This window comes from Sciurus carolinensis, unplaced genomic scaffold (genome assembly GCF_902686445.1).
Source record: "Sciurus carolinensis unplaced genomic scaffold, mSciCar1.2, whole genome shotgun sequence".
NCBI lineage: Eukaryota > Metazoa > Chordata > Mammalia > Rodentia > Sciuridae > Sciurus > Sciurus carolinensis.
In genome coordinates this window covers 1,840-27,998 of record NW_025920194.1, presented here as the reverse complement: position 1 = coordinate 27,998, position 26,159 = coordinate 1,840, and the positions used below count along the sequence as shown (strand labels likewise).

The window sequence follows — 26,159 nt, the reverse complement described above, 5'->3', positions numbered from 1 at the left end:
TAAAGACAGAGAGCAGTTTATGTGGAGCAAAGGCTACTTTTTTTGGAGACATGACAATAACTGGAAGCTCCCACAGTCCCTGAAGATAAATGAAAAGTACGTAGAGGAAAATGGTTCTTTGTCCTAAACAAAAAACCCAGATGTCCTCTACCAATGTTGAGGCAACTTGTACCAGGAGGTTCCTAAGTTGTGTTCCCCAGTTACGTGCTTTCCAGCCTTTAAGGAGGTATAATATACAAATGCTCTCAAGGGTAATAAATATCCTAAGCTGTATTAATATATCATCTAAAATCCTCATTAATCATCTAATTGCCTCATTTTTGACAGACTGGAGAGGGGCCCTAAAAGAAAGAGCTTCAGAATGAGCAGAGAGAGGGAAAGAGGCAGGCTTTCTGTGCGGGGGCAGGAGGAAAGCAACAGGGAGACCTGCAACATAGGAAACGAGTACCACATTAAATATTTCTTTTTTTTCTTTTTTTTAGATTATTATTGTATACAAATGGGATACATGTTGTTTTTCTATTTCTACATGGAGTCAATGCAAACAATTTGTGTAAACATAAATTTACATAGGACAATTATTTGGCTAGATTTTTCACTTAAAGTTTTAAGTAATTAATGTAAACCTATGCATTCATCAGCAGAGTCACATTTGCACATGTCACCAAGTAGAAGAGCAGGAGAGGTTGATGGAACAGAAAATACCCTGCAGCAGGTAAGTAAATGTGTCAATTTAAATTCCTGGTCTCATTTGCCTTGCAAACACAAGGCCCTGGGTTCAATCCCCAGCAAAACACACAAAAAAGTAAATTCCTGCTCTCTCTCTCTTCCTTGCTTCCAGAAAGTAAATTAGGCCAAATGAAATGACCTCATAAAATACTGCTTAGGGAATCAAACATTATAACTTAACACTTAAACCTAAAAGAATTTAACTAGACATCAACATGAAAATCACATTAGAAATCATGGAAGCTTAATGGAAAACTGTGTCCTAGCAATTGAGGCAGTCATTTGAATATTGTTTCTGTTTTCATCCATGTTGACCTCCTTATATGATAAAAAATAAATTTGAGACTTAGGAAGAAACAGTCAAAAGTAGGAAAATACATAACTAAAATTGCCCATGAATACATTCAATGTTAAAAGACCATCATTCCCAAAAGCTCAAAATTTCCTTTTTGAATTACCAGTTACCCATGCCTGGGTTCAAAATTTCATTCTCCCTTGACAATAGACTTAAATCAGACACACAAGTGCCTATTAATGGAATCAGAAACAACTTTATACTTCTTTATTTTCCATGCCAGAACTCAATAAATTACTAAACATGTTTATTCTACCTCTTCAGTGAATGTTAGAAAGAAGATCTTGGATGAAGTTCTTGGGAGCTTGTGAAATTTTGGTGCTATCTTAATGACTCTTTTTCTTCTCTTTTCTGTGTTAGTAAACTGAGGTTTTGCATGTATTCAAATGGATTTCTCTTCCACTGGCATTTGTGTGTACTTTTAGTGTGCAGACTTATCTTCAGGATATGTCTGGAGCACAGGTTTTATCCCAGCATCAAGTCCACACATGATCATGTTCTATATTCTAGTTTCACTCACCAGCAGGTCTTTAAAGGGAGAGAATAAACCCCCAAAACAATCACAGCTTAAAAGAAAATATTTATCACCTATAAATAAAATGTATGCTTTAAATGACTACTATAACACCACAAAATGAAAAGAAAGAATAGAAAAAATAATATACACCTATCTTGAAAAAAAAAGACCTTAGGGTAAATAAAGTTATCACAATCAATTTTCAAAAAGAAAGATGAGGGGGGTTTCAAGATGACAGATTAGAGGGTGGCTGCATTTCATGTTGCTCCAGGACTCAGAATTCAAAAGAGGAGATATTGAGAGACTTGGGACCAACTCAAAGCCACCGGGTGAGTCTCTCCCATTGGGGAGGCATCACAAATGGGGCAGTAGTCCCAGAACACAGGGAACTTTGTGAAATAGAGTTGCCCAATGAGACACCCCTCCCCCCGCTGGAGCAGTGAACTTGGACAACTGGGAGCATGAAAGAGAAGGCCGCTCAGCACAGCGCTTGGACTGGGAGCAACCCCTGGTGCTCTGGGTGGCTGCTCAGAGAAGGAGCTGCACGACAAGCTGTTTGGACTCAGAGTGACCACTCCTGAACACCGAGGGGCTTCCCAGAGGAGGAAGAGGAATGCTGCAGGTTGCTTGGACTTGGAATGACTGCACCAGAGCTACAGGAGGTAGCCAGAGGAGGAGCTGCGCAGTGAGGTGTTTGGACTCAGAGCAACCACTCCTGAACACTGGGGGATTGCCCAGAGGAGGAGGAGGAGTGCGGTGGGTCACTTCAACTCAGAGCGACTGCTCCTGAACACCCAGGGGGCTGCCCGGGGGAAGAGGAGGAACGGGGTGGATCACTTAAACTTGAAGAGACTGCCCAGGACTATGGATGGTTGGTGGGAGGAGGAGGCATGCAGTGAGTTGCTTGGACTCCTAGTGACCGCACTGGAACACCGGGCGGCTGTCCGGAGGAAGAGGCAAGCGGCGGGTTGCTGAGACTCGGAGTGATTGTATGGGGCTCCAGGTGACTGCTCAGAGGAGGGGCCGCAGAGTCAGGCAATTAGGTGCAGAGCAGGGTCCCAGGACCTAGGAGGCTTCTTGGTGGAAGATCCACACAGAGACACACTTAGGGGTGGAGTGAAGGTTCCAAGGCTCTGGGCAGATTCTCTGAGGAGAGACAGCTAAAGGAGACTCATCTGCAAAGGGTGAGACTCCCAGGCCCAGGACGTAGGTCTGGGCCCCTGGGAATGTTGCAGAGGAAGGCAGCCAAGCCCAGGCAGTAGTTGTAGATTGAGGGGAACCTCTAGGAGAGGAACTGACCAGCAAGACCTCCCCACCGGGTGAGTCTTACCCGCCAGGTGAGGTTTTCCCACAAGGACGGTAAAACCAGAGACACAGGCCCAAACAGGCTTTGCCTCAGCCCACAGCCTAGTTCCCCTTTGGATGACCATTGGTCAACAAGTGGAGTAACTTCTGCCCACTAGCAGGGAATATACCCCACCTGAAAGCCACCACCCTAGAGAGGCAGCTTTCTTGTGGAGCACAACATTATCAACTTCCTCCAAGAATTCAGGCTACTGAAGGCTAAGAGGGGATATACTAGAAATCTTCAGGGACATTATAAGTCAATAGAGGAAATCTGCAATATCTCAGTGGTTCACTTATACCTGAACAATTTGAGAAAACAAGGGAAGAAAATGCCCCAAACAAATCTAGATGTTATATCAAAAAATCCAATGACAGCATGGCAGAAGAAATGACAGAAAGGGAGTTCAGAATGTACTTATTAAAATGATCAGGGAAGCAAAGGATGAGATGAAAGAGCAAATGCAGGCAATGAATGATGAGATGAAAGAGCAAATGCAGGCATTGAATGTAGCACCAATCGAGAGTTAAAGAGCAAATACAGGAGGCAAAAGATCATTTCAATAAAGAGTTAGAGATATTGAAAAAAAGCCAAACAGAAATCCTTGAAAAGAAAGAAACAATAAACCAAATTAAGAACTTCATAGAAAGGATAACCAATAGGATAGAACACCTGGAAGACAGAACCTCAGATATTGAAGAAAAAATATTTAACCTTGAAAAAACAGTTGACCAAACAAAGAAGATGGTAAGAAATCAGAACAGAATATCCAAGAACTATGGGATATCATGAAAAGGCCAAATTTAAGAATTATTGGGATTGAGGAAGGCTTAGAGAAACAAACCAAAGGAATGAATACTCTATTCAATGAAATATCAATGAAATAATTTCAGAAAATTTCCCAAATCTGAAGAATGAAATGTAAAATCAAGTTCAAGAGGCTTATAGGATTCCAAATACACAAAATTACAACAGACCCACACCAAGGCATATTACAATGAAAATACCTAACATACAAAATAAAGACAGAATTTTAAAGGCTGTGAGAGAAAAGAACCAAATTATATTCAGGGGGAAACAAATAGAGATATCAGCTGATTTTTCAATTCAGACCCTAAAAGCTAGAAGGGCCTGGATCAACATTTTTCAAGCCTTGAAAGAAAATGGATGCTAACCAAGAATCTTATACCAGAAAACTTACCTTCAAATTTGACAATGAAATAAAATCCTCCATGATAATCAAAAGCTAAAAGAATTTACAAAAAGGAAGCCAGCATTACAGAACATTCTCAGCAAAATTTCCATGAGGAAGAGATGAAAAACAAATAAGCAAATCAGCAAAGGGAGGAATTATCCTAAAGGAATTGTCAAATACAGGAGGAACCAAGTCGGGTCAAAAAAAATAAATAAATAAAATAAATGACCAGGAATACAAATCATATCTCAATAATAACACTGAATGTTAATGGCCTGAATTCGTCAATGAAAAGACATAGACTGGCAGATTGGATTAAAAAGAAAGATCCAACAATATGTTGCCTGCAAGAGACTCACCTCATAGAAAAAGATATCCATAGACTAAAGGTGAAAGGATGGAGAAAACATACCATGCACCTGGAATCAACAAAAAAGCTGGAGTATCCATTCTCATTTCAGATAATGTGGACGTCAAGCCAAAGTTAGTAAGAAGGGATAAAGAAGGACATTTCATACTGCTTAAGGGAAGAATAAATCAGCAAGACATAACAATTATAAACATCTATTCCCCAGTGAGTTATCCATGTATGTCAAACAAATCCTTCTCAATTTCAGAAACCAAATAGAAAATAACACAATAATACTAGGTGATTTTAACACACCTCTCTCAACACTGTACAGATCTTCCAAACAACAATTGAACAAAGAAACCATAGATCTCAATAACACAATCAATAATTTAGACTTAACAGACATTTATAGAATATACCATCCAACCAAGAGCGAATACACTTTCTTCTCAGCAGCACATGGATCCTTCCTTAAAACAAACCATATATTATGCCACATAGCTAATGTTAGCAAATACAAGAAGATAGAGACACTACCTTGTATTCTATCAGATCATAATGGATTGAAGTTAGAAATAAATGAAAGAGTAAAAAACAGAAAATTCTTCAACATTGGAGATTAAACAATATGCTACTATATGATGAATGGATAACAGAAGATATTAGGAAGGAAATTAAAAAATTCTTAGAGGTAAATGAGAACAAAGAAACATCATATCAAAATCTCTGTCACACTATGAAAGCAGTACTTAGAGGAAAATTTATTTCAAGGAATGCATTCAATAAAAGAAGTAAAACTCAACAAGTAAACAACCTAAAACTACAGCTTGAAGCCCTAGAAAAAGAAGAGCAGAACAAAACCAAAAGTAGTAGAAGACAGGAAATAGTTAAAATCACAGCTGAAGTCAATGAAATTGAAACAAAAGAAACAATACAAAAAATTGACAAAATAAATAGTTGGTTATTCGAAAATATAAACAAAATTGATAAACCTTTAGCCACACTAACAAAGAGAAGACGAGAGAAAACCCAAATCACTAAAATTCGGAATGAACAAGGAAATATCACAACAGAGACGATTGAAATACAAAACATAAATAGAAGCTATTATGAAAATCTATACTCCAACAAATAGGAAATTTCAAAGACATCAACGAGTTTCTAGAGACATATGAGTTGCCTAAACTGAATGAAGAGGACATACACAATTTAAATAGACCAATTTCAAAGAATGAAAAAGAAGAAGTCATCAAAAGCCTACCAACAAAGAAAAGTCCAGGACCAGATGGGTTCTCAGCTGAGTTCTTCAAAACCTTTAAAGAAGAGTTCATTCCAATACTTTTCAAAGAATTACATAAAATAGAAGAGGAGGGAACCCTCCCAAACTCATTCTATGAAGCCAATATTACCCTGATAACTAAACCAGACAGAGACACATCGAGGAAAGAAAATTTCAGACCAATATTCTTAATGAACCTCGACACAACAATTCTCAACAAAATTTTAGCAAATTGCATACAAAAACATATTAAAAAGTTAGTGCACCCTAATCAAGTGGGTTTCATCCCAAGGATGCAAGGTTGATTCAACATCAGAAAATCAATAAATGTAATTCACCTTATCAATAGACTCAAAGTTAAGAATCACATGATTATTTCAATAGATGCAGAAAAAGCATTTGATATAATACAGCATCCCTTCATGCTCAAAACACTAGAAAAAATAGGGATAGTGGGAACATTCCTTAACATTGTAAAGGCCATCTATGCTAAGCCCATGGCTAATATCATTCTTAATGGTGAAAAACTGAAAGCGTTCCCCCTACAAACCGGAACAAGGCAGGGATGCCTTCTTTCACCACTTCTATTCAATATCGTCCTTGAAACTCTAGTCAGAGCAATTAGACAAACCAAAGAAATTAAAGGGATTCAAATAGGAAGAGAAGAAATCAAACTATCCCTATTTGCTGATGATATGATTATATACTTAGAGGAAACTGGAAATTCCACCAGAAAACTTTTAGAACTCATAAGTGAATTCAGTAAAGAAGCAGGATATAAGATCAATGCACATAAATCTAATGCATTTTTATACATAAGTGATGAATCTTTGGAAAGAATAATTAGGAAACTACCCCATTCAAAATAGCATCGAAAAAAATAAAATACTTGGGAATAAATCTCACAAAAGAAGTGAAAGACTTCTACAATAAGAACTACAGAACACTAAAGAAAGAAATTAAAGAAAACCTTAAAAGATGGAAAGATCTCCCATGTTCTTGGATAGGCAGAATTAATATTGTCAAAATGGCCATACTACCTAAAGTCCTATACAGATTCAATGCAATTCCAAATAAAATCTCATTGATGTAACTTACAGAAATAGAGTAAAGAATCATGAAATTCATCTGGAAGAATAAAAAACCAGAATAGCTAAAGCAATTCTCAGTAGAAAGAGCTAAGCAGGGGGTATCACAATACCAGATCTTCAACTTTACTACAAAGCAATAGTAACAAAAACAGCATGGTATTGATACCAAAATAGATAGGTAGATCAATGGTACAGAATAAAGGACACAGACACAAACCCAAATAAATACAATTTTCTCATACTAGACAAAATATCCAAAAACATGCAAAGGAGAAAAGATAGCCTCTTCAACAAATGGTGCTGGGCTAATTGGAAATCCATATGCAGTAGAATGAAACTAAAACCATATCTCTCACCCTGCACAAAACTAAACTCAAAATAGATTAAGGACCTCAGAATCAGACCAGAGATGCTGCCGATTATAGAAGAAAAATAGTTCCAGATCTTCAACATGTTGGCTTAGGACCAGACTTCCTCAACAGGACTCCCATAGCACAAGAAATAAAAGCAAGAATCAATAACTGGGATAGATTCAAACTAAAAAGCTTTCTCTCAGCAAAGAAAACAATCAGCAATGTGAAGAAAGAGCCTACAGAGTGGGAGAAAATCTTTGCCAATCATACTTCAGATAGAGCACTAATCTCCAGAGACTATAAAAAACTCAAAAAACTCTACACCAAAAATCCAAATAATTCAATTGACAAATGGGCTAAGGAAATGAATAGACACTTCACGGAAAAAGATCTAAGAGCAATCAACAAACATATGGAAAAATGTTCAACGTCTCTGGTAATAAGAGAATTGCAAATCAAAACCACCCTAAGATTCCATCTCACCCCAATCAGAATGGTGATTATCAAGAATACAAACAACAGCAGGTGTTGGAGAGGATGTGGGGAGAAAGGTACACTCATACATTGCTGGTGGGGCTGCAAGTTAGTGCACCCACTCTGGAAAGCAGTGTGGAGATTCCTTAGAAAACTTGGAATGTAACCACCATTTGACCCAACTATCCCACTCCTTGTCCTATACCCAAAGGACTTAAATTCAGCATACTTCAGAGATACAGCCACATCAATGTTCTTAGCTGCTCAGTTCACAATAGCCAGATTGTGGAACCAACCTAGATGTCCTTCAATTGATGAATGGATAAAGAAACAGTGGTATATATATACAATGGAATATTACTCAGCCATAAAGAATGATAAAATTATGGCATTTGCAGACAAATGGATGAAATTGGAGAATATCATGATAGGTGAGATAACCCAATCTCAAAAAACAAAGGATGAATGATATCGCTAATAAGTCGATGATGACACATAATGGGGGGTGGAAGGTGTTAGTGTTAGGGTTAGAGTTAGGGTTAGGGAGGGGGCAAGAATGGAGGAAGGAAGAAATGTATAGAGGAAAATGAGGGGTGGGAGGGGTGGCAGGAAGGGAAAAGTAACAGAATGAATCAAACAACATTACCCTATGTAAATTTATGTTTACACAAATGGTATGCCTTTACTCCATGTACAAACAAAAACAACATGTATCCCATTTGTTTACAGTAACAAAAAAGAAAGATGAGTGAACGGGGTGAAGAGAAGCAGAGACTAAAGAGGTGATGAGGATGAAATTCAATAAAAATGAGAATAAGAAAGAATTTTAAATGAGAATGAGAAATCCAGGGACCAAGACAAAGTTGTGAATGAAACTGTCTTAAAAATTTAGATAGAACATGAAAAAACAATGTGGAAACCTCGTACAAACAACAGACCAAAAAAATGACAAGAGTAACAATATATCTTCAGAATGTTCTTATATTAACGTAAAAGAAATGGAGACACTTCCATCTAGGATTTCTAATTTTGGAAGCATACAGCTCTTAGAGGATTTGGGGAAGCAAACATGGTCCAGCAATTTCCTTATCTGCTCTAGCTCAAACAGGCCTAACCTGATGGTGGAGCACACAAGCTGAACTCCTTGCTCCCCCACACAACCCAGGAAATGTTGAGGGAACACTGAAAGTTGAAGAGGACATGCCATCTCAGTACTGGTTTTTGCACTCAGAGATGTGGGTCTATCTAATGAAGAATTGCCTGATAAACCCTCTGGACCATGGAGGCTGAGGACTAGTCTGTAATGCAGACCTCACAGAATCCTGTAGTCTTTGATCTTGTAGTGTGTATGATTCTAAGTCCGAGAAATTTTCACACCATGTCTTGGAGCATAACAGACATGACTTGAATTCTGAATCTTTGACTTCTGGGGAATGCCTAAATATATCATTCCACCTGATCCTCCCCAGCACTTCTAGAATCTTCTGTCACTTGAATTCTCACCCAGCACTACTACCTCACTGTCATTATTTTTCTTCAATGGAAGTGTGTGTGGTGTGATGTTATGTTTAAGTTAAATATAGACATGTTTCCTCAGTATATTTCTCTTTTTTTAAAAATGAGATTTTAACTTCAGTAAATATTTTGCTGAAGATATTAAATTTTGAAATACTCTGATGACTCAAATGAAGCAAGTGCAACATTTCATCTTTCCTACACAAGGTGACAAAATTGAAACTCTCTTCTCAAATCCAGTATCATAGTTTATGACAAGAAATTTGACCTTTTAGTGTTTAAAATTGCTCTATAGAATGAAGTGCATTTTTTAAAACAATTTTAAAGTTTTCTACAGTGTTTGTAGAACTGTGGGGCAATACAAAGTTGACTAACTGAAAATTGATGCTACTTGTTTTGGATATATATGTACATCAGTGTGTTTGTTGAGAGGGAGCACATTTCCTGGGTCCCTCATCCTGATTTTACTCCATCAGTAGCCAGAAGAATATAAGAGATCATATCCTTCTGGAGTGACTAGAAGAGTGAGACTCAGGGAAGATTTTCTTGCTGAAAATATATTCATCAAATTTCTGATTCCAGTGATTTCACTATGACATATATATGGTTATGAATAAAGAGTGATGATGAAATCTTGATGCAACTCATTATTAACATTACTTTTACCAGAGTACCTGTGAGCAACATCTAGAGGTGTGTGCTTCATGTTTATCTGGTTTGTCCTATCCAGGAGCAAAGAATAGAATCAATGGACATATAGAAGGTAAGAACCACAAATGATACAAAATACATTGGTGAGACTATTGCCTTAAAACGTGAACACTAGTATATTCTAATTGTTCAAAGAATGTACTATTAAGTAACTAGTAAGGACAAAAAAATATAGTAAGAGTCATATCTTATTAGGTTTCTGCCACAGGTTAAATTGGGGCTGTTACTAGAGAAATTGAATTATGTGTTACATAGTGATACATGTTTCAATCAAAAGAAATAAAAGAGAAGAGGGAATGAACACTAGGAAAGGCATTGATGACAGGGAGTTGAAGGAAGAAGGAATAGTTGTACTCAGCAGAGTGAAGGACATTAAAGTCACAGATAAGTTGGGGAAAGAGCAGTGTTTTCAAAGCTGGAAGCATTTGAGTTTCCAGGTTCAAAGTTGAATAAGGGACAGAGTAAAATTTTTCCAACCTTCCTGACTTAGTCACTGTTGGAAAGAAATTGAGGAGTGAAGAAGTGATCCCACATTGCTACATTTGTTTATCACAAAGTATTATCCATGTGTACAATCTAATGACAAAACACATTGCTGTTACCTATGAAAAATTTGTAGGACAGAAACATAAATTAGAAAGGTAGAAAACAATATAAATGATTATGGAGTGGTCCCCAAATCTGCAGATATCTAAAATTCACTTTGGAAAGATTACAGCTCCTTCTAATTTTTCATTTGAGGGGGATATCCTGGGGCTAAACCCAGAGCTACATTCAAGTTAATGTAGATGTAGTGGAGGCTCACAAAGTTTACACTTGGAACTCTCAAACTGTAATGCATCATCTGTTGGGGTCATGTTCAGAATCTCATTCTGACTCAACAGGTCTTTGCTTCTACATTCTTTTCTATATTCTAAGTTGATTCCAGTGATCCTGGTGTACTGACAGCCTTTTTTTTAAATAGTCAAATAAGATTTTCCCTTTGGGACATTGAAAGAACACTAGTGAATCCTACACATCAGGGTACAAGCAGATGACATGCTAGCATAAATAATGCTATAATTCTGATCATGTCTATTGGGTAGTATGAAAAATGCAAAAGGTAAAGAGTTAGAAATCATATTTCCTAAGATAAATATTCTTCATTAGCAGGCAAGTGGAATAATCCATACAAAGAATGGAAAATTGAAAACTCAAGTTCCCAGCTCTAGATTTTTTTAAGCTGAAGGGAAGAGAAAAATGACAAAGGAATGAAAGAAGTTAGCTAGGTAATTTTGGAGGTGAAATATGAGGAAAAATCACAATTCAGCTTCTTTCTATGTACGTGCCTTCAAACCAAAGGCAAGATGATTCGTGGCCCAGAAATGATTGAAACCAGTAGGAACTGGAAGAATCATGACGGTCCACATCAACCAGTCTCTCCTGTGTACCTACAAGTCCCTACAGTGTGTGTGACATGCATATGAATGATTCAGATGAGTGACATATCTTTTTGAAGCATTAGTTGTTTTAAAGACAACTAATTTTTTATTTTAATAGTATTATTATTACTGCTGGTTTATTGGTTCTTTAAAATGAAGCCATGTCCCTGAGTGTGGCAGGTGTACAGTCTATTAGTGTACTACACTCTGATCTCTAGATACAGAATTTTCTTATCAGCCAACCCTTTTAGAAAATACTTGAAAACCTGTCTAGGTGTCTCACACCAGCCTCATTTTTTAACCAGAATTCTTCACAGATTTAATCCTGAAACACCAAGACTGTTTCTCTTAGTGTATATACCAAAGACTTTGAAACTCAATAACTAAAAATTGGTATTTCATAATTCTGTAAGCTTTAGATAACTTTGTTTTTATGTTGCCATATCTAAATTCTTCAGGCTTTATCATGTTTTTCTTAGATATCTTCACACAAGAGTGGAAAAAGAAATTTGATGTTGGGTAAACCAGAGTATCCAGGAAAAGAAATCTCACCAGTATCCCATATGGATATGAAAAAAAAAAACATACATGTATTAGCTGTTAATCTAAAGCATATCTGTGCTAATTAGTTCAGAAACTCTCTCTGGTGACAAATGAAGCATACCTTCCCTAGAATCTCATCAACACTATAGAGTTACTAATTATAAGACAATTGAGGAACATGATACATACCTATAATTAAATGGACTAAATAATTTGGTTAGGTTTAACACAAGATATTTCCTGCATCAGTTTTACTTCAGCTTTGACGTTGAAATCTTCAGGTTCCTTCTTTCCTCCTCTGTGTACATATCACTATGCTCTCCAGCATTCTGCATCTTCACATTGGATATACACCAATGTCTTTGTTTTTATGGTCATTTTAAAATGAATTTACCATTGGATACTTCACTGTGAATTTTACAGAACCTATGTTCCTGATTTTGTTTAGTACTTTTGAGTCTTGTGGATTTACACAAAACATATATGATTTATTTTACTTATTTCATGTAAAATGAATCCATTACTTACAGGAACTTAGCTTTTCAAGAAATTTTGACTAAGTGTTATAAATCAAGGATATACTTGCACATAGGAATTAATTATTTGCTCATATTTCTATGACATATTTTATTTCCTTATGTACTTCTTAGGGGTGGGCACTGACTTAGATCCTTTTGCATTTTAAGCAGTTGCTCTCCAACAGAGCCTCTCCCACAGACCTCTCTGATTCTGTTGTGGTTTTGTATGTCCAAGTTTCAGAAAAATGCCCACCAAGGTCTTAAAAGATCTCCCTCTTTATAGGAAGATATTACCATAGGAGAAACTATATGGTAAATGAAATCAACATTCACATTTGCTGCATTTTATTAAACAACACACTTGAAACCTTCAGTTACACTTGAGCAGAATCTCAGTTTCCTTTGACCCAGCTTTTTTCTTTCTTTCTTCATTTAACCTTCATTTTACATGTCACTAAATTTTTTCTATCCTCTTATTTCTGGAAACATTCCCTCCAATCAGGCCTGCATCAACTTCCTAGTGCCCTGCTGCCTTCTTGGTGTTCATCTCCACTCAAGCCCATACCTCTCTGTTCACCTTCTCACATAGTATTGACATTGGTCCTGCTGTTCATGCATATACTGTACACAATGACCATCAGCTCTCCTTAAAGCTTGGATGTCCAGGCATCTTACATTTGCTGTAAGTCTTTCATAATACAAATTTTGCCTCACTCTGTCTCTTTTTCCCTCTCTGCCTGCAACATCCTCTGGAAGTTCTCTTTCCCAACCCCCATATCATTAGAGAAACACCTTACATTTAAAAACTTTTCTATGTACAGCCTTTTGTGCTCTCAGCATTTCCTGTCTCTAGCTGATAACCTCAATTTTGAAGTCTCCATTAATCTCCATCTAAAAAGGTCTCCATCCCTCCCTGCATCTTTTATTTCCTCTAGCTTTTACCACAAACTCAAATATGAAGGGAAATAAATAAAACTCTTGACAGTAATGTGATATAAAAGTGGTGACCCCAAGTCCAGGCACTAATGGACTAGACAGGAAAAGGAATGCTTTACAGGTCACATGTTGATTATTACCCAGTGTGGAAGCTGTAAATTTCTGAGGTAGACCTTGGGAAAGCACAAGTAGTTCATGCCAAGAATAATGGCAATAATCATGGAAACTTCATGAGATAGTGATTCACCTTGAGTGTATCAACCTATTAGTTTTTATAGGCCTTGTACATGGTGGCACCGACTATCTCCACTAGTAGTGCTCTGAAGTATGGAATCACTAAAATTACACCTCAATGATGTCTATATGTACTGGGTTCAGAGGGGCACACCTGTAATTTCAGGTACTTAAGGGGCAGAGACAGGTCCCTATCTGGTTCCCAGCAAACCTGGGAATGTACAAACACTGTCTCTAAGGATGAAGACACGGGGTTTAAAGAAATTGCTATAGTACTTGCCAAGGGATACACATGTTCCTGTGTAAAATACACAGCCCCACAATCTAACAGCAATAAAGTATTTCAAATTATAGATATACTCACCTAAAATTATGCTTAATTTAAAACTATCATTGGGAAAATAACATTTTATTACAGCTACTTTTGCTTTTTACTTGGATAAGTTGTCATTCAGATTAATTTTCTAGGTAGTGTAATTAAATCTTCATTTTCCAACAGAGTCATATTTGGATCTGTCATCAGAGGAAGGGCAGCAGAGGTTTGATGGCACTGGATTTAGCCAGCAATGACTGTGCACATATGTCAATTTAAATTCCTGATTATTTCCCTTTTTGCTTCCAGAAGGTGAACTAGGCCAAAATAAATGGCCTCATAGCATATTCTTTGGGCATTCAAACCTTGTAATTTAATAGTTAAGCATAAAATATTTAACTCATCATGAACATGAAAATAATTTTAGAAATCAAGCTGAATTAGGATAAAACTTATGCAAGCATTTGCTCTGATATTTTTGATTAATGTTTGTTTTCATTTTTGTGACATCCTTAAATTGTGACTGATAAATTGAAGACTTAGGAATAAGCAGTTGAAACTAGGAACAGTCACAAATGCTATGACCCCTGAACCCATTCATGTAAAAACAACTTCATTTCCAAAGGCTTAACATTGTCTTTCACATTGCCTGTCAACTATGCCAAGGTTAAGGACATCATTCTTCATGATTTCCCCTGTCTTGGTCATGGAAGAAAATAGGCTTAAATTAGACTCAAATCTGCCTCTTAACAACATCATACCCACATTCATGATGGGTACTTTTCTGTTAATTTATAAACTGTATCTTCATTTCTATATCCTTTCCCTGCAAGAATGCAATAAAATAATTAAACATATTTACTTTACCTTTTTTACATGGTGTTTTCTAAAGATCTTAGATACAATTATTGGGATATTGTGAAATTTTGGAGGTGTCTTCTTGCTTGTTCTCATTTTGTTTCTCTCTTACATGTGTAAGTAGGTGGAGGATTTGCATGCATTGGAATGGATTTCTCTCCTGCTGTTACACTTGGATTCTTTTAATGTGCAGGTTTATCATAAGGATGTATCCTTGGCAGGGTTTATTTATATCTGAGTATCATTTCTGAAAAAGTGCATGTTTTGTGTGCTAGTTTCATTCACCTGTATTTCTTCATGGGGAGAAAATAAACTCCAATAATGATTACAGCTTAAAGCAAAATATTTATCACCTGTAAATAAAATATATATTTCAAATGATCTAAAGAACACCACAAAATGAAGAGAAGTGAGAAAACACAGCTTCATTTGGATGGCATAGGACAGTGTCTCCTATGGAAAGTATTGTTGCAAAAAATGGTCTAATTTCCAATTCCAGAGACATCACAACTATAAAAATGGAGATGTCTAAAGTGTGATGATGAGATCTATATGTAACTTCTTATAATCATTGCTTTTTCCCAGAGTGATTCTGAGCAACAGGTAGAGGGGTCTGCTTCTTGGATAGCTGGTGAGTTCCATCCCAGCATGAAGAAGAGAATAAAAGAATTTGTACAAGGTAAGAACCGCACAGGATACAAAATACTTTGGAAAGAAAATTGCCAAAAAAATAAGAACAGTTGTATATTGTAATTGTTCAAGGGATGTGCCTGTTAAATAGCTAGTAAATAAAGAAAGATAAGGAGTTGCATATTATATTAGATTTCAGACAGGTTTAATTGGGTATATTACTAAAGGAAGTGAATTTTGAGTTAGATTTAAGACATGCTTTCATCACCAGTAAATTTTAAATCAGGAAAAGGAGAGAAGATGAAGGAAAGAAGACTGAGAAATGCAGTAAGTATACCAAATCAAAAATGAAAAAAATCAGTGGTACTCAGGAGAGAATAGAAATTCAAGCAGCCCATGAGAAGGGAAAAGAGCAGGTTTTCAAAATGTGGGATGCATTTGTGAGTTTCAGCTTCCAAAGATGTATGAAGGGGAGAGTAAATGTTTCCCAAACTTGGTGACTTATTCACATTTTGAAATTGATTTAGGAGTAAAGACCTGATCCCTCAAAGATCAGTTAATTTATCATAAATGAGTAGGAAAGTATAAAAATTAATGACATGCAATATATTGCTACTCCTTATGTTAAAAAAATATAGGGCAGAAACAGCAAATGGAAAATTATAAGTATGAATGGTTATGCATCAGTCCCCAAATGCACAGGTATCTGAAATTAACTTGGGAAAGATTACAAAACTTTCTAAATTTTAAATTTAGGGAGGATCCTAGAGAGGAATCCATAACTACATTCAAATTAACCTACAGAAAACAGAAGCTGGAACTCTGAAAGTGTATATAATCATCTCTTGGGGACCATGTTCAAAAATTCATTATGACTCAGCAGGTCTTTTCTTCTACATGTTCATTACATTCCAAGGTGATTCCAATGCTCTTGGTCTGCAGAAAAAATTATTAGGAGCCAGGGAATGAATGTCCTTTTGGGAAATATACTAAACTGATATAGATTCCTACAATTCAGGACACAAGCAGTTCCAAGGCGTGTATAAATCTCACTTTCATTCTGAGAATGTCTCCTGAGAAGTGGTAAGGACACACAAGACTAAGATGAAGAAATTGTTTTTATTAAGATATATTTTTTAATTTTGGAAAGCATGAAGGATTGTCAAAAATCCATATAAGGAGTGTAAATTGGAAAAAAAAAAAAAACAAGTTCCCACCTCTAGAGGTTCCTTTGGAAAACCTAAATGGATGAGCAAATGAGAGAGGGACTAAATAGTTAACTAGAAAATATTATGAACATAGAGAATGCTTTTCACCTCTTTTCAGTTTTTCTGCTTTCAAATCAAAATATGGTGCAGAGGTAAATGGAACCTGTGTAGACTAGAAGAATCAGGGAAACCTACAACTAATAGTTTCTCCCCTTCATATCTAGTAGGCACCACAGTGTGTGAAGCATCCACATGTCATTCAGATGAGAGGTCTTGCATTTGTTGTTTTAAAGAAGGCTAATATTTGTGTTCATACTATCCTTATAATTATCATTAATAGTTTTGTTTCTGTCACTTTTCTTGGTGCTTTGTTGGGAAACCAGGTCCTTGGCATGCCAGGAATGTACAGTATTACTGAGAAAAATTCTGATCTCTAGAAAGCAATGTTGTTATCTCTGTGACTTTCATGAAAAACTGTTTAGATATGCCACAGCAGACTTACTTTGTAACCAGAAGCCACTATGGAGTTCCTCAAACACCAGCACTGTACTCTTAGTGTATTTACCAATTTCTTTAAAACAAATGCATCTGTTGATATCTGATAATTCTGCAAGCTTTCAGAATACTTTTTCTTTTGGGTATCTTTGTTTGTTTACCTTATGCTTTATCATACTTTTTTTTAATAAATTTTGGACCACTGTCTGCAAACAAAAGTGAAAAAAAGAAATGTGATATTGATTAAACCAGAGTGTACAGGAAATTAAGATGCACCAGATTCCCACATGAGTATGAAAAAACACCCATACATGTATTGGCTGTTATTCTGTGAACATATTTTTCAACTAATTAGTTCAGAAAACTCTGAAGAGCAAACAATTATACCTTCCCCACAATCTCATCACAACTTTGGATTTATTAGTTATATAAGGCATATGAGGGATCTCTGTGATTCTGTGGTAGGTTTTGTATATCCATGTTTCAGAAAAATGCTCACCAACTTCATAAACAAATTTCCTCAACATAGGAAGATATTGCCATAGGAGAAAATACATGGTAATGAAAGCAACATTCACAGGTACTGTGTTTTGTTACACATCTGATTTTAAACTTTGAGTTGCAATCAGGAGCAGAATCTCACATTCATATGGTCAATCTTCTTTCTTTGTTCATGTAATTAGTTTTCATTCTACACAGGTCATTGAAAATATTTTATCTTCTGTATTTCTGGAAATATTCTCTCCAGTCAGGCCTGCATCAACTTTCTAGTGTACTGCTGCTTTCACTTTACTCATCTCCATACATGCCCATGCCACTCATGTTCACCAACTTGTAGCACTGAGTTTGGTCCTGCGATTTATGCATGTGGTGATATGTGTATAAGACCATGGGCCCTCTTTAAAACATGGATGACCAAGCATCTTATCTTCCCTAGGAAACTTTCATGATAAAAATTCTGCTTCACTCTGTAATTTGATCCCTCTCTCTGCCTGCACTGTCCTGGGGCAGTTCTTACTAATCTTTATATCACCATAAAAACACATTCCCTTTTAAACCCTTTCTCTAGATACAGCCTTTCATGTTCTCAGCATTTCTTACCTCTTGTGCATAACATGACTTGAATTTTCCATTCATCTCCATCTGTAGAAAAGACATCATCCCTAGCACCTGTTATCTTCTTTAGCTCCTACCACAAACTCAGCTATGGGTGGAAATAAATACAACTGTTGACAGCAACATGGGGTAGAAGCAACCCCCTCAATTCCAGGAACTGATGGACTAGACAGGAAAATAAATAGTTTAGAGGTCTCCTATTACCCAGTCTGGAAGCTGAAAAATGTCTGATGTAGCCCCAGGGAAAGCAAAACCAGTTTGTGTCAGGATTTACAGGCATAATCAAAGTTTGACAAGACAGATTGATGGAGGAATCCATATTAAAAAATATTAAAAAAAAACAACCAAGTTCCCATCTCTGGAGGTTTTTTGGACAACCTATGTAAAAGCTAAAATTAGGGAGAAACAATAGAATTTAACTAGGTAATTTTGGATGGAGCAATGATGAAACTGTAATAATGCAATTCAGCTGTTTTTATTGTGTAGACCTCAAACCAATCTTCCTGCTATATTTAACCAGACTCCATGATGTACATGGTATCCATTTGTCATTCAGATAAGAAACCTATCACATTTGATCATTGGTTGTTTTTAAGAAACCTATTTTCTTAATAATAATATTATAATAATATTATGATATTACTTATCATTATGATTTTTTATTGTAAACAAATGGGATACATGTTGTTTCTCTGTTTGTATATGGAGTCAAGGCATACCATTTGTGTAATCATAAATTTACATAGGGTAATGTTGTTTGATTCATTCTATTATTTTTTTTCATCTCCCCCAACCCTCCCACCCTCATTATCATTATGTTTACCATTATTATTTTATACATGTTTTGGAATGAAACCAAGTTTTTTTGGCATGAGAGTAATTCACTCTGTTACTCAGCGGAATTCTTCTCTATAGATACTGCTGCATCTATTTCCTGCCATTCTGACACTTGACATGATCTGTTGGAGTAGAGGATCCAACACTTGACACGGTCTGTTGGAATAAAGGACTCTACACTTGACACAGTTCTGTTTATTGTCCTCCCTCTTGGGGGCCATAGGTGTTGCATGTCTCCATGTGTAGTTGCTTTTTAATATTAATAATCAATATATTATTAGAAACTTATTGAAAAAATATTGGGAAGGTTTTACTGTATTGGGACTCAAATAGTGCACAATGAAAATTTGGCAATAGTACACAGACAAAATATATGAAATTAAAAAAATTGTGGCTGTGATTGAGTTTAAAGAAACCTGTGATTGCTTTAGTATAATAATAGATGGATAAAGAGGCATTCCTCTGAGCTTGGATGTGGTGTTTAGCCTTTGTTGCTTTCCTAGTTTCAATAGTTGATTCTAGAGATACTTTACATAATAAAAACATTTAGGTTAGTCATAAATATAATTTGTGCTTTTCCTATGTTTAGTCTAATTCTTTGAGAATCAGAATAAGATTGTAGTCTGCCATTATATGAAATTAGAATAGACTAAATATTAATTATAAGTTGATTTCTTTGCCCTTTAATAATATTAAAAGTTTCTCAGTGTTAAACACTGGAGTTTGTGGTGGGGATGATTTCTCAAAAAATCTAGTAACATATTTGTTCTGAAGGTTATCAGCTGGAAGATCATGGTGCCCTCAGTTTAGCTGGGAGACAAGTTTGTTTTAGTTTAGCTGGGAGAGAGGTTGTTTTAATCTAGCTGAAAAATAAGGTTGTTTTGGTCTGGGGTGTCATACAGAGAGAATGTGTACTTTGAGAAGAAGCATAGATTGTACTTTTGAAGATTTTTCTTATTTTAAACTAACCAAAAATGATATAATCATTACTGAAGAAAAATATCTATAAAACGACTGGCAGAAAAAATAAAGATTCAGATTTAGCCCTAGAACACTTGGTGTCTCTACGTGCTGGTTCTCCACCATGCTGACACCTCCCATCCACCTAGGACCCCTGACACCTGCTAAGGCTGGACCCTGGCAAGGTACCTAACTTTTTGATCAGCCATCCCTTTTATTAAAATACTTTTATATTTTATTGATTGATTGATTGATTGTGCATTGCTGGGGATTGAACCAAGGACCTTGTGATTGTGAGGCAAGAACTCTACCAACTGAGCTATCTCCCCAGCCCTATATTTTATTTTTGATAAGCTGTCAAGATAGGCCACACCAGACTAATTTTTCAACTTGATGTTTTTATGAAATTTATTCCTTGAATAACAGGACTGTTACTCTTCGAGTTTATACCAATGACTGAAATACAAAGTTTATTGATAATAATTCAGAAATCTTTCAGGTCCCTTTTTCCTTTGGATTACCATATCTCAATACTTTATGTTTCATTATACATTATTTCTTTTGTGGACATGTATCTTTGCAAAAGAGTGAAAGAGAGAGTTGATGTTGGTTATGCCAGAGGATACAGGAAAAAAATATGCACCAGTTTCCCACATGGGAAAGAAAAACACAAAAATCTTATTAGCTGTTATTCTAAAAACATATATCTCAGCTAATTAATTTAAAAAACTGATGAGAGGTTAAGTATACCTTTTTCTGAAATCTCATCACAAATTTGAACTTATAAAATTGTAGGACAAATAGAGGTTCTGTACTTGTAATGAAGGATTCATTTCTGATCAGTTTCATGGAAGATATGTTCAGGTATGTTTTTATTTCAGCTTTCATATTGAACTTTTGGGAATTTTTATTCCTCTTAATACAGATAACTGTGCTCACCAGCATTCTGTATTTTTCCATTGGTATATGTATCTTGTACCTATGTGTTTATGGTCATAGTAACCGATCTTAACACTGGAAACTTAATTGCAAGTTTTACTAAGCTTATATTCCCAGTTTTTATTTAGCACATTTTAGACATATGACTGTATTCAACAAAAAGCCCTTAAGAAACAGAGAAACCCCAAAGTTAAAATCATGTTTATTATATGTAACCACTGGGAGAATTATTGAGTGGGAAGATGAGGGTGGTTTTTTATATAGTCCAGTGTTGCAGAGTGTATATTTCCTTTGCTTTTCAGGACTCAATGCTTCCTGCAAGGTAATAGACTTCTATGATTATTTTATATTATTAACTTGGTACTGGATTAAATACACTCCATTTATGTAATATCTTGTCTCCAAGCACAAAAACCCTACCATCAGGTCAGAGATTTTTCTCCATATAAATCAAAATCTAAGAAGGAAACAAGGATGCTCAAATTAGGTGAATTTTAAAGTATATCATCTGTGGAAAGTTACTTGAAAATTTTGAAAATACTGGCAGTTTCCATATTTCTATTTTTTCACAAATTTAATTAGAGGATTTATCCTCCAGAAGCCCAATATCAATAATGGTGCTATTGTTTTCTTAAATGATAAATTGCTGCATAAGACAAATTTTTTTAAATTGGAACTTTTTCTCAGATTTTCTATGTCTTAAGTGTCCCAGTGTAATCTCTTCACCATTTTTGGATTCTCAAAGGTAAATTTTCAGACTGTAATCTTTTTAAAATAATATAGTTTAACAATTTCTTATTACAAAGACAGGAAGTGAGGAAAACTATAGTCCCAGCAGAAGATAGGGTTTAATTTGGGAAATGTAGAGATGACATCTCTTAAAATAATTTAGTTTATTTCTGGTATAAGACCCAACCTATTGAGTAATTGCAGTGAATATATGTTGTACTTTAGGTAACAGGATTTTCTTTCCCCTTGAGGGGTGGATTGAAACCAACCTTTTCACATACCGAGCAGTTGTTGCTTTACCACTGAGATTGACTGCCAGCTTTCTCTTTAAAGTTTATGATCATGTAAAATTATTTTATCCAATTTGTTCAGAGAAAATACCTAAATTATTTCACTGAAAATAAGAAGATATTTAAAAGGAAAATCACATGAAAACACAAGCAACTTAAACAGCTCAGGTGCTAAATTTTACATTTTATTTGTAAAATGTAAAACAATTTTATCGTTTGTACAGTAATGAGCAGAAAATAATTTCCAGAGACCCAGAATTTTTTTTACTCATTAAATAAAACTTTATTCCTCACTGGGTTACTGAAAATTTTGTATCCCAAATGTTCTGGAAATATTCCCTTAGTTCAGGCGTGAACTGATGCATGCATATGCCCTTAATTTTCATCTGCCCACATTCTGGGTGATCTACTTCCAATGCAAATATGACATGAACCACTGTTTAGAATAATATCAAAGCAGATTGTGGGAAGGAGGCGGCAGCGTCCCGGGCGGGCGGGAGGTGCACCAGCGGGGGCGGTTGCGGTAAATCCTCCCGGCCCCTCACAGCACTGTGGAGCCGCGTCCCCAGCCCGGCCTCGGGCCACGAGCCCCTCCTGCCCCTCGCGGCTTCTCGCGCGCCCGCCCCTCCCCGCGCGCCAGCCCTGTCGAGCCGGCCAGCCGACCTGGCTCCCCTCCCAGACCCCGACGGGCGGGCGGCTGCCCTGAGGAGGCGGGGAGGGGAGTGCTGGGCCGGTCGGCAGGCGGGCAACGATGCCGAACTTTTGGGCTGCCCCCAACTGCACGCGGAAGAGCACGCAGTCCGACCTGGCCTTCTTCAGGTTCCCGCGGGATCCAGGCAGATGCCAGAAGTGGGTCGAGAATTGTAGGAGAGCTGACCTGGAAGATAAAACACCTGATCAACTCAATAAACATTACCGATTATGTGCCAAACACTTCGAGACCTCTATGATTTGTAGAACTATACATTTTGCAGAGGCATCAGAAAACTAAAGAATGATTGGGTTATTTTATTTCTCAAAATTAATTGAAGCAGATACTTGTGAAGTCATTGGGAGAGTCCTTATAGGACAGTTCTTCGAGATAATGCAATACCAACAATATTTGATCTTACCAGTCATTTGAACAATCCACATAGTAGACACAGAAAACGAATAAAAGAATTGAATGAAGATGAAATCAGGACACTGAAACAGAAAAAAATTGATGAAACTTCTGAACAGGAACAAAAACATAAAGAAACAAACAACAGCAACGTTCAGAACCCCAGTGCAGAAGAAGGGGGTGATGAAGATATTTTACCTTTAACCCTTGAAGAGAAGGAAAACAAAGAATACTTAAAGTCTTTATTTGAAATTTTGATTCTTATGGGAAAACAAAACATACCTCTGGATGGACATGAGACTGATGAAATCCCAGAAGGTCTCTTCACTCCTGATAACTTTCAGGCCCTGTTAGAGTGCCGGATAAATTCTGGTGAAGAGGTCCTGAGAAAACGCTTTCAGACCACAGCAGTTAATACATTGTTCTGTTCAAAAACAAAGCAGAAACAGATGCTAGAGATCTGTGAGAGCTGCATTCGGGAAGAAACCCTCAGGGAAGTGAGAGACTCACGCTTCTTTTCCATTATCACTGACGATGTGGTAGACATAGCAGGGGAAGAGCACCTTCCTGTGTTGGTGAGGTTTGTAGATGAATCTCATAACCTGAGAGAGGAATTTGTGGGCTTCCTGCCTTATGAAGCTGATGCAGAAATTTTGGCTGTGAAATTTCACACTACAATAACTGAGAAGTGGGGACTAAATATGGAGTATTGTCGTGGCCAGGCTTACATCGTGTCTAGTGGATTCTCTTCCAAAATGAAAGTTGTTGCTTCTAGACTTTTAGAGAAATATCCCCAAGCTATCTACACACTTTGCTCTTCCTGTGCCTTAAACATGTGGTTGGCAAAATCAGTGCCTGTGATGGGGGTGTCTGTTGCATTAGGAACAATTGAGGAAGTTTGTTCTTTTTTCCATCGATCACCACAACTGCTATTAGAACTTGACAATGTAATTTCTCTTCTTTTTCAGAACAGTGAAGAAAGGGGTAAAGAACTGAAGGAAATTTGCCATTCTCACTGGACAGGTAGGCATGACGCTTTTGAAATTTTAGTGGATCTCCTGCAAGCACTTGTTTTATGTTTAGATGATATAAATAGTGACACAAATATTAGATGGAATAACTGTATAACTGGTCGAGCATTTGTACTCTGTAGTGCAGTAACAGATTTTGATTTCATTGTTACCATTGTTGTTCTTAAAAATGTCTTATCTTTTACAAGAGCCTTTGGGAAAAATCTCCAGGGACAAACTTCTGATGTCTTCTTTGCTGCCAGTAGCTTGACCGCAGTGCTGCATTCACTCAATGAAGTAATGGAAAATATTGAAGTTTATCATGAGTTTTGGTTTGAGTAAGCAACAAATTTGGCAACCAAATTTGATATCCAAATGAAACTCCCTGGGAAATTTCATAGGGCTCAGCAGGGTAACCTGGAATCTCAGCTAACCTCTGAAAGTTACTATAAAGAAACCCTCAGTGTTCCAACAGTGGGGCACATCATTCAGGAACTTAAAGATATATTTTCAGAACAGCACCTCAAAGCTCTTAAATGCTTATCTCTGGTACCCTCAGTCATGGGACAGCTCAAATTCAATACATCAGAGGAGCACCATGCTGACATGTACAGAAGTGACTTGCTTAATCCTGACACACTTTCAGCTGAACTTCACTGTTGGAGAATCAAATGGAAACACAGAGGGAAAGATATAGAGCTTCCATCCACCATTTATGAAGCCCTCCATCTGCCTGATATCAAGTTTTTTCCTAATGTATATGCCTTGCTGAAGGTCCTGTGTATTCTTCCTGTGATGAAGGTTGAGAATGAACACTATGAAAATGGACAAAAGCGTCTCAAAGCATACTTAAGGAACACTTTTACAGACCAAAGGTCAAGTAACTTGGCTTTGCTTAACATAAACTTTGATATAAAACATGATCTGGATCTAATGGCAGACACATATATCAAACTATATACAACTAAGTCAGAGCTTCCTACAGATAATTCAGAAACTGTTGAAAATACCTAAAAGACTTTTAAAATGGGCTTTCTCTTATATTTGATATTTGGAAGAAAAGCCGTAAGGTGTATGTAGGTCACTAAATCACTGAATATCTGCCTACAGGCCTTTCATGAATACATTAGCCATTGGTAATCTGCCTATATACATGGCACTTGTTTGAGCTCTCATGCTTTGAAAACTTGTCTGCTCTTCCAGAAGACAGCATTGGAAGTACCACATTTCACCTCTGTGTGACCTCTGCCAGTAGCACTCTGGAATTGTTTTAGTTAAGTCTTTTAGATTTAAAGTGTATTATTACCATGGATCCATTGCCAGGTATTGTTATCAATTTTGAAGAAATAAATTTTGAGGAGATATAAGAGAAGAATGCATCTTATGAAATGTTACAAGGAAGCCTACTGTTGACCTTTGACTATTAGTTTTAAGTGTGTTAAAATCTGTAATGGACACTTAAGGGAATTAACCAGAGAGTTGTGAGCTCACCAAACAGATTTCAGTATAGATTTTATCTTTATCAAATGAACTTAAAGAACAAGTTACAGTTTGAGTGGAGAGCCCGCCATTGTTCCACATCTGGTTGTTGCTGTTTACATTCCTTTGTTGAGCCTACATCTTCATAAGCCTACACCTTCATTTTAGCAGGTAAATGTTGAACACTTCTGCTTCATGGTCAAGACAGAGTCAGAGCCTGTTGATAGGGGCAACTTGTCTGTTTTCTTTTTCCATGACTATACTGCCTCATCTTGATTTATAAGCAAAACCTGGAAAACCTACAAAATAAATGTTTTGCAGTTTATCTAGAACTAATATAGAAAACATTGCTGTTATTTTTGGTGAAGAAAATCAATGTTGTATAGTTTATCTCAATCTAAATAAAATGTGAATTTTATTTATAAAACAAAACAAAAATAATAATAATATCAAGGCAATTTACATTTACTATAATTCTTTCTTATGATTGCTGACTAGTTATCTTATTCCTTTCCTCCCTCTACCCTTTCCTCTGGCATTACTCTTCACATATCCCTATATATTTAGAAAAATATAGACCCCCTTTAATAATCATCTTCCTCAGTTGCTAAAGCTTTTCAAGCTC

At 36.5% G+C, this 26,159-nt stretch overlaps 1 protein-coding gene across 1 annotated transcript; it reads left to right on the top strand.

Annotated features, from left to right (window-relative positions):
- Positions 1-22,645: 22,645 nt before the first annotated feature.
- Positions 22,646-25,134, top strand: LOC124974954 (52 kDa repressor of the inhibitor of the protein kinase-like). Its single transcript, XM_047537907.1, is given in 2 exon segments — positions 22,646-22,913; positions 23,000-25,134. Coding segments are annotated over 2 exon segments (2,289 nt in total). The 5' UTR covers positions 22,646-22,694; the 3' UTR covers positions 25,070-25,134.
- The last annotated feature ends 1,025 nt before the right edge of the window (positions 25,135-26,159 follow it).